The sequence below is a fragment of the Hypomesus transpacificus genome, chromosome 15 (assembly GCF_021917145.1).
Source record: "Hypomesus transpacificus isolate Combined female chromosome 15, fHypTra1, whole genome shotgun sequence".
NCBI classification, from domain to species: domain Eukaryota; kingdom Metazoa; phylum Chordata; class Actinopteri; order Osmeriformes; family Osmeridae; genus Hypomesus; species Hypomesus transpacificus.
In genome coordinates, this window is record NC_061074.1 from 3,776,359 (window position 1) to 3,785,845 (window position 9,487).

Here is a 9,487-nt window from a genome sequence, read left to right on the forward strand (position 1 = left end):
GATGTACTAGGTGTGCCCGAAGACCGTGTCCGTCTCTAATGATTGATGCAACATAAAGTAAACTCAAACGAACCCAAACAGTCGGCTACATTAGCGATCATTGTCAGTAACAAGGCAAAATGCGATATAGCCCTGTGCGGAGAAGCTGCCCCAGTAAATTGTACTACTACTACTAGACTGTTCGTCTTGGTAGCGATTGCGTTGGTTGAATTCGATTTAACGTTACTTCCGTTGTACGGTCTAGGCTGAAATGAATTATTTTTTTTAGGCTGTGGCAATGGAGTTCAGGTTAGTAGTCACTAGTCAGATAATTTCACCTATTGAAAGACTTTTGATTTAAGTAAGGGTAGTGCCGAACATGTGCCGCCATTTGACATCCTACTAGTACTGTAAACAGCTGTGGAGATGTTTTTCTTAGCCTAGCTACTAGACTAAGCTACAGCGTTGCAGTGAGCTACACTGGTTTGAAACCATAGGTAATGATAATTTCACCCACAAATTGTTTACTTGTAATCTAATGTCATAATAAATCCTACAACTGTGGTAGGGCCGACTTGCAGCGCATTGGACATGCCCTCTTAGGGGTGGGGTGTATATATACGCCGTTTCCCCCCGACTGAGTAAATAGTTTGAATTGTTTTGCGCGTGATGCCCGTGGTTGTCTGTCGCTGGACGAACACAGGTAGGTTTCATTTATCTGTTTTGTTATCAGGGGGATTACCATACAGATCACTTGTATCAATGTGTTAGCTGTGGTGTAACGCTTACAAAAGCGCTGTGTTAACGCAAACATTTAAATAATCTGTCACTGCAGCGACATAGGAAGACCTGATTGCAGACTACGTGTCGTGTTTGTGCTGGTGCATTGGCCGTTCTGTAATTCGTAAGCATAGTTTCTGACCACTGTTTTAACCATGAAAAGTTGTCATTGTGAATATTATGTGCAAGTATTCATGTCTTGTGTTTTATCCAGGAAATAGGGTGACCACTGTTTTCCCTTACCTTTATTTGTTTGTAATTGTAGGTTGTGAGAGCCACCAACACATTTCTTTTGGGTCGTTGTTTCCTTTTGTTTGTATGAATGTGTGTTATTTTTAGTTAACTGCCATCTGGGTGCTACCAACCTTCTGGATGTATTAGGCCTAGTGTAACCTTTGTGATTGCCTCCGACATCTTGCTGTGTGCTCAGATCCCCAAACACATTTGTGTGGAGTGTGTCTAAATTTGTTTTATCACGTTGTTCTGGATTCTGTGTTAGCCTACTTGCATTGACTGATTTGTGATTTGCAGTGTTATAATCCAGATCGTGTTGATTGTGTGGAAGAAATTGCGATCTCCTGTGTGCTTACATTATTCACTAATCAATAAAAGTAGTCATTGGATACTAGTTAGTATGTTCTCAGGTAAGCGTTGCTATTAATAAGAGTAGATTGTGTGGGTTAATAGATGTTCGGGATCAGGAGAAAGTACTGGCTAAATGTTCCTTGTCATGACTACAAGGAGAGTTCCAACTATGAACTCTCTAGTCTGAGTGGTCATGTGTGGGGAGCTGTGAATCTCTTTCTCTGAGACTGTTGTAACATCATTACTGCCTGACTGTCACTATCTATGTTTACGTTCTTGTGCCCTATAAAAGATGGTCCTACGGCCTTCAGAGCCGAGAGACATGATTGAGACCTAAGTCTAGTGTTTTGTTGTCATTTTATTGTTAGAGGTCTGGTTTTCTCTCCCAATCTGCAGATTGATAATACCAGAACTCAACTGAATTTAGTCACTCGGGAGACAGACAAAACACTTTCTTCATCAATTGTTATTGGGGATTGGTTTGGTCAGACTGTGGGGTTACTGGTTACTCGTAGCCTGTTTAACGCAGTGGGGAACTGTTTTGATGGCAGGGTGTGCATCATTGTTTTGAAACCTCATTCATCAGTGACCAGATATTTTATTTAAAAAACGTACTGTATTTTGCAACCCAGTCTCATCCCAACTCGTCAAATATTGACGCTTGGGCAGAGCCCTTTGGCGTCACTATACCGACGCCGGGGGACGCCTTTTTCGTTGTTTTTTGACGCCTAGGGACGCCCATTGACTTCCACGTTAATATATTCGGCTTTTCCCGTAGAAAATTGTGAACTATGGCGTCGTATTTTGACGCATTAGTTCTCCCATAGATTTTGATGAGCGGCTTTCGGATTTTTAAGAAACGTCACCATAATAAGTCGGGTGATTTCGTAAAAATCCGGCCGATGTGCTTTCAACATGATTTTTTTTGTTATATCCAAGACATAAACGTTATAAATGACATAAACCTTATTTAAGGACATAAAAGTTATTATCCATCGGGGGAGGAATATCATTTTATTTTAAGCTCATGGAAGCAATCATGTCAAATGCACTGACAGCAAAACCTATAAATTATCCAACATTATAGTAATTTTATTATTACACACAAGTCGCCTAAAAGTTTGACGCTCAATATCTGGCTGGAACTACTTCTTGTCACCCAAACCTCCGCTCTCTTGTACTGAAAAGGTAAGCTATTATCGATGAGGTAAACATATATTTAAGATACTATCCTACTATACATTTTTTTTGTTTTGTTTTTAGGTTGGTTTAAGGTTATTATGTTTGACGTACATTGCCCGGTGCTTTGCATCACCAATATAAATTAATTGACTTTGTAAACTGCAAAAATAGGCTAATACACTGTGCTAGCTAGTTAGCTAGTCTAACGTTATGTCATGCAAGGTCATGAACCGGTGCACTTTCATTGGACTCAGACCAATGTTTATCTTTGCTGGCGTGGTCCTTTTTACATCTCATAGCTTGCTAGGTATGACATTTATTGTATTGTATTTTTTATCTTTTCTTACTTGCAGCTGAAGTCACGCATTTTCTGGAAACGATATCGATATCCTTATAACCTCACCATATGGGAGTCAGATGGCTGAGCGGTGAGGGAGTCGGTGAGGGAGTCGGACTAGTAATCAGAAGGTTGCCGGATCGATTCCCCGCCAAGCCAAATGACGTTGTGTCCTTGGGCAAGGCACTTCACCCTACTTGCCTCGGGGGGAATGTCCCTGTACTTACTGTAAGTCGCTCTGGATAAGAGCGTCTGCTAAATGACTAATTGTAATTGTAATCATTTGTCAGGACGTACCTGTGTATACCTGTGTCCACCTACCTCTGTCTACCTGTGTTACGCCCTCCACAGGCTCTGCCTGTCTTTCTGTTTGTGTCTTTCTGTTTTTGTCTTTCTGTTTGTCTGTGTTTGTGTGAATCTCCAGGCTCCAGTGATCCAGTCCACCCTACCTGCACAAGATCCACACCTGCGGTCCAGTTTCCCAATAACTTGCGGTGACATACCCTGGTTTGCCCTCCACTCACCGCCAGATCGTTGTTTTTACAACCTGGTACCTACGTTCCTGGCCTCCTAGTACTTCCGAGTCTAGTATCTACTATTTGTATTCAAAGTGTTCTAATATTGCACTTTCTTGTGTCCCAAAGAAACATCCCACTCGCCATCTGCCCATTTGTCTGTCTACTCTTTCAACTCAATGATGAGTGATTTGCAGTTGATGGAATTGGAGGATGAGCTCAAGAGTGTAGATACATTTCTTGAACATCTCAAGACAGAAGAGGTAAAGCAGCTTCTGTTTTGTCTATAGTTAACATTATTCCTTCTTACCAGTTCATATAAGATACATGGAGGCGTATTTAAAAGACATGAATCAGAAGGGTTACACTACTTTAACTGCTTTTTCTGTCAGTAGTCCGAAGGCATTTCCCATATTGGTAAACCTTTCTTAAACCAAGTTGTAATTCTAGACAGAGAAGAACAGACAGAAAACTAAGACCGCATCACCAAAGCCTGTTCATTGGAAGAAGAGGGACCACAATGGGGACATTGTTCACCAGCGCCCACGAGCCCTTAGAAGGCAGTCAACATCACAAAGACCAGACGAAGGAAGACATGTTTCTTCTTCACCGCCATTAGACCATGGCCAACACCTAGACCATGGTGAATAATCTTTTGTTCCAAATGCTGTATTTCAACAGTGTGTTGTGGCGATGTTGGAGTTACAATATTATTATTTTTCTCCTCCCTTTTGAAGATTTGAATATGCGGCAGCTTGAGGACCTTCTACAGGACTCAGAGAACATGGAATCGCAAAATTTTTTTCAGCAGCCACCATTGTCCAGTTGGAGTCAAAGGCAGAAAGAGGTCCAACAATGTTGGCAACAGGCGAGGCCACAGAACCTTGACAATTTACTTTCTGCTGAGAACATCGTACAGATGACATGCAATCACTGTCACATGAAAGAAGCTGTCATCCGTTGTGGGGAATGTATGCCCTCAGAGTGGTTTTGTGCTGAGTGTGATGGCTCGGTACATAAACACCACACTCTACACAACAGGCAAACCATCATGGATGGATTTTTCAAATACATCCCACCAACAGAGTCTGTGACACTGACACTGGAAAATACAGCATTTGTGAACAAGGTTGGCATTTCTTTTACAATTGATTGTCAATTTTCTTAACAGATCATTCTTATCTGAAATTGAAATGTGTTATTTAAGTCATTACTCACAACCCAAACATTATTAATTGTATACCTTATGGTTCTTTGCCTTGTAGATTGTTTTCTGCCAACAGCTCTACCTCAAAGGATATGCTCCTGTGACACCGCTGATGCAGCAGTCTCTGTTGGTAGATCCATCATACTGGTTTGCATAAATGGTAGGATCTTGTTAAACTGTTGAATTTTTTTTATATTACTAACACGTCACTTTGGTTTCATGTTATTGATTTGCCTTTCATGTGCTCTCAGGCCGTTATGATCTTCACGTTCCGGTGCTAACATGCAAACATTGCAACCAGAAATGGGCTCCAGAAGTCAGTGACTTTGTAAAGAGTGGTTACTGGCCTGCTACCATGCAGGCACAGACACTGTTCCACCAAGATCTCTTCCATTCCTTTGAGGCTATGAAGACAGCAGCTCCAGGAATGTCCAGACAAGCCTTTACAGCAATGTTGGACCAGAGAACAAAGCAATATGGAAGAGTAAGTAAAGGGCAGTTCAAGGTCCACAAGTGGCTGTAGTAGGTAGTACATATTTCAGGTTATAGACTGAAGACCTTACCACACAAAATAGTCATTTGCATCCTTATGGATTTGAAAGTTGCATACAAAACACAAAACATACAAAGGCAAAGATGTAGTTTATCGTTTTTGAAAGCTATATTATTTTCTTTAGACTGGCAAAGTGAATGCAGATGCATTTCAGAGAAGTTTTCTGCAATTTGTGTACTGCAACTATGAAGAGAACCAACTTCTTGGAAATGAGCCATTGGTCTGTCCAGCCTGTAGCCCTGAGATGGTGGCTGTTTCTGTGGATGGCAACAGAAAGTTGTACAGGTTCCAGAAAACAAACCAGTGAGTTCTGTGCACATTATGAACAGCCAATGTAGTTAATATACAGTATGTCCAGCTGTTAATGACACTGTTAATGTCAATGTTTTTTTTGATAAGTGCTACATAAATAAAAGGTCCTATTACAAAGGTAGTCCATAATACATTGTCTTAAAGGAGTGAAGAGCCAGGGTTCTTCGATGGAGTGTTTTTAGCCCGAGACTCTGAGGTGTCCAGTTTTGTTGAGGAGGTCCGGGGAACTGTCAAGAGTGTACGTTTTACATTATTCTGAACAACATTTATTGGGATTATTTTGTTCTAATTAAAGTTAAAGTAGAAAACACGATTGCCTTTGGAGAAGGGAGTCTATGATCAGGTGGGGATACAGCACTAGATTCTTATCCAGGGGGCACAGTACATTCATATTGCATATTGCTTTATCCTTCAAATGTAAGATAGGTCAGGCAATGACAAAATCTTGACAGTTAAAGTTTGTGTGTTTGCGTGAACAGTCCTGCAGTCTAGTGTACTTGAATTAACTATTGTCATGTTCAAATGATTTACTTTGGTAGACCGCAGGAAAAGCCATGTCTGGTGACACCCAATGGAATGCAGCAAGAGAGACTTCAAAGCGGGCCAACAAGTTGGATGAAGAAGGTGTGGAAATTGCTGTGTGTAGACATGGATTTTTTCTCAAAGGTTGGTATGGGTCTGATTAAGTAGTAGTAAAAAAATAAAATAATATATATTTATATTATGATCTAAAGCCTCTTTCATGTGCATTGTGCTTTTTTTAAAGGTCTGAATATGTATAGAGGAGAAACCTTTGCATATCCAATGTTTCTCCAGAGTGCTACATTTTTGGCCATGGATGTGACCTGCCGATATGTGCCATACTTGACAAAAGTGTCAGAGGCCCTGACGCATCTTCAACCCCTTCAGGAAATGAGGCATTGCTTGTCTGTGATGCATGCCAAAGCCCACAATACAAAATGCGAGGTAATGCTTTTAGCTACTTGACCGTACATTTTAGAGTATGATGTGGCAAACTGAGTGTAAAATGCCATAATAAATGACAATAGCCATACCACAGTGGTCTGGACTGACCCATACAACAACCTAGGAGTGTGTTTAAAGTTTTTCTGTAGCCCCTAAGTGCTGCCCTCTAAAGTTGGTAATCTCAGGATATGCTTCAATAACGTGTGTCCACACCGCTTTACACATTATCTTCTTCCTGTAGATTCTGTGGACTGCAAGGAACCAGGAGGGCGCCGGCACCACTCTTGGTGAAGAAGTAGAGCAAGTGAATAGTTTTCTCTCCAGATGTGCCCTTACCACCAAGTATATGGCCAAGTCAGGTTTGTAAGCTTATTTCCCCCTGCCAGCCTGCAAATGTACATGTTTTACAAAATTGTATTGTGATTTTGTTTTGTTCTTCACAGTAAGAACTGACATGCTGACTGTCCATGCTATGGGGTGGAATGAACGGAAAGAGAATGGCCTCCATATAGCCTTGTCTTCTAGATTCAAGAAGGTATATTCACATACTGAAGATGATGAACTTTTTAAAGCAGTTACATATGAACATAACTTTTAATTATTATACCCAAAATGCATCAGGTTGTTATAGTACCCCCTAGTAGAAATTGTAGTGGTACAGGACCTCTGGTAGTTTAAAAGACCTTCTGTATTGCTGTTTTCAGACAGTAGAGAAGACTGTGGATGTAGCTGAGAGCCTGAAGACAATGCAGGAGCAGTTGCATTGCTGTGATGACATGCTATAACAATGGGTTGTTGATGTCAAGCAGTGGGCCAGTAGCAGTAAGAAAAATACTTAATTCATAAACACTCTGTCACTTGGTTGTAATATCTGCATATCTGTAGCTTAAATGTTAAAAGTGTATTTATTTTATCTTTAATCAAGGAAGCGCAGCACCTGGTCCTGTTAATGCTCAAAGTTTGCAGATCACAATCGAAGCACTCTTTGTGAGCATTTGTCAGAAAAAGCACTACCTTTACAGACAGAATGGTATGTATAGTGTAAACATAACTAATGCAGATAAATCTTAGGCTATACTGATATCTTCATTACCATGGCAGCTCTTTTTACGTACTATTGTTTTTACTGTATTTGCAGATCGCAACAAAAGGCGACAGAAAATAACTCAAAAGATAGCCCAGGAAAAGAAACGGTTGCTGGAAGACATCCAGAGATACAACCAACAGACTGATGGTGACCTTGTGGACACAGAGTTAGTTGTGCAGAAACTCTCTAACAAAGCTGCAGAGAGCATGATCTGGCCTTGGCAGGAACAGAACACAGGTCTTGCATCAAGATTTAACTTAAGTATGCATATAAAATGTCATCAAATTAGTTTATTAATGTCAAATGTTTTTATTCCTTGACAGACGGTGTGGACATCCTCACAAAGAAGAAGCTCTTTGACCACATAATGCTTGCCTCATGACTAAAAGAGGAAAAGCAGATCCTTGTGAAGGAGATGCTGCAGCACTGCCAGTACCTCAAAGACTCAGTGGCAAAGGTCCAGACACTGATGGGCACTGTTTTAGTGAGCACATAGACAGGAAGTAAGTGTAAATCAAATGATCTGGCTACATGCACTTTCAAATTTATAGGTCAAACTATTTAAGTGGAAACCAATCCTGCTAGTATAGTCTTCGGTAAATTAATTTCAACATAAATTAACAACATTTCCAGGCTTGCCAAATGGATTAACCGAGGAGGGGTCCAAGGGCCTCATCAGTGCACTAAAAAGAAGACTGCAAGACCTGAGACTCCAACAGCAGACCATAGCAGGCACCTACAGATGCACTCTCAAACCAAGTAACAGGCTTGGTGGAAGAGGAGGACAGGGAAATGGAAGAAGACATGGACTGGCAACGTGGCAACAGCTTGGATGATGATGATAGTGATGAGAAGGAGGATGCAGAGAATTGAATTCAAGTCACTTGGATCTGAATCACTCAGTCACAGCTGTAATCGCCTGAGACCTAACTTGATATACTGTAATGTATACTGTGTGTTCTCTCCCTTTGATCTCTACCTGTAATGGCCCAGGCGAGTGAATTGCAACAAAGGCTGCCTCCAGAGCATGACTGCAGCAGAGCACAGAGCATTATTTGTAAATGAGTGGTAGAACATAACACTTAACTTATAACATGGGTGAGTTGGTGACCAAGCTAACGTTTTCGGGTTTTTGTTTTAGATTCACTGTTAGGTAAGGGAGCGCGCTAGCTCCGCCTTCCCATTGCGGGGAGGGCCAGCGGCTCCCAGGTTTTGGTTTTATTTTCACTAACTCAGTCTTGTTTTTCTGTTCAATAAACTTTCGTATTATTTTTTACATACATTGACTCAATTTATGTTGGCTGGCAGATTGGGCAATTGGGAAATGATGGGGATAAATTATTCATTTATTATTCATTATATATTTATTCATCATATATTTCAATTATCCAGATTGTTTTTGAAAAATTCAGATTTAACTCTGTATAACTCGAGACAACTATCATCTAAATATTTAATATTGATTAGTGACCATTAGTGAAAACCAACGAGATTCCAAACAATCGTAAAACGAAGTAATCGGATGGTTTCTAATTATGCGAAATTACACATGATGACAAACCAAAAAGGCAAAATATAGCTACCAACAAATCTTGCCATACACCATGATTTAAGTAGCCCTAGCCTACACAAAAGGTGTGTTCGACTTCATGCAGGGCCGGCGGCGCGGACCAGCCAATGGCATTCACTCCTTCAAGTCAGCGAGGCCGGCTGTTGGTGCCGCCGGCGCTGCATGAATTCGAATACACCTAAAGTCAAGGCTAATCCCTCGATGCGTCATCTCATTTAAAATACTACTCCATTGCCAACTAGGGCATTTAATGCTAATATTGATTACCTCTTCAACACCTCCATTATATTATAATCTATTCATACATACTTTGTATGTGATATGTGATATATCAATTGTTAAGATGTTCTGTTTTCAAACCCTAAACATGTAAACTTTGAAACATGTAGGCCTAGTTGAACTACAAATATGGCG

At 40.7% G+C, this 9,487-nt stretch overlaps 1 protein-coding gene and 1 long non-coding RNA gene across 8 annotated transcripts; both read left to right on the forward strand.

Annotated features, from left to right (window-relative positions):
• Positions 1 to 250: 250 nt before the first annotated feature.
• Positions 251 to 1,411, forward strand: LOC124477481. 2 transcript variants are annotated; one of them, XR_006957148.1, is made up of 3 exons: positions 251 to 288; positions 548 to 682; positions 815 to 1,411. It is a non-coding gene; the product is annotated as an uncharacterized LOC124477481 (long non-coding RNA). The 2 variants fall into 2 exon arrangements; XR_006957149.1 differs by lacking the exon at positions 251 to 288 and adding an exon at positions 340 to 476.
• Positions 1,412 to 3,317: 1,906 nt separating this feature from the next.
• LOC124477479 lies at positions 3,318 to 8,451 on the forward strand. 6 transcript variants are annotated; one of them, XM_047035287.1, is made up of 16 exons: positions 3,550 to 3,641; positions 3,829 to 4,021; positions 4,116 to 4,507; positions 4,644 to 4,745; positions 4,837 to 5,069; positions 5,263 to 5,441; positions 5,595 to 5,688; positions 5,990 to 6,116; positions 6,217 to 6,416; positions 6,658 to 6,775; positions 6,860 to 6,951; positions 7,121 to 7,238; positions 7,342 to 7,446; positions 7,555 to 7,740; positions 7,827 to 8,006; positions 8,137 to 8,451. In XM_047035287.1, exons 5-12 carry the CDS (start codon positions 4,941 to 4,943, stop codon positions 7,199 to 7,201), a joined length of 1,020 nt encoding a protein of 339 aa, XP_046891243.1. In that variant the 5' UTR covers positions 3,550 to 3,641; positions 3,829 to 4,021; positions 4,116 to 4,507; positions 4,644 to 4,745; positions 4,837 to 4,940; the 3' UTR covers positions 7,202 to 7,238; positions 7,342 to 7,446; positions 7,555 to 7,740; positions 7,827 to 8,006; positions 8,137 to 8,451. The 6 variants fall into 6 exon arrangements, with proteins under 6 accessions (XP_046891240.1, XP_046891242.1, XP_046891241.1 ...); XM_047035288.1 differs by lacking the exon at positions 3,550 to 3,641 and having other exon boundaries at positions 3,817 to 4,021; XM_047035284.1 differs by lacking the exons at positions 3,829 to 4,021; positions 4,116 to 4,507; positions 4,644 to 4,745 and adding an exon at positions 3,318 to 3,413 and having other exon boundaries at positions 3,506 to 3,641; positions 4,947 to 5,069.
• The last annotated feature ends 1,036 nt before the right edge of the window (positions 8,452 to 9,487 follow it).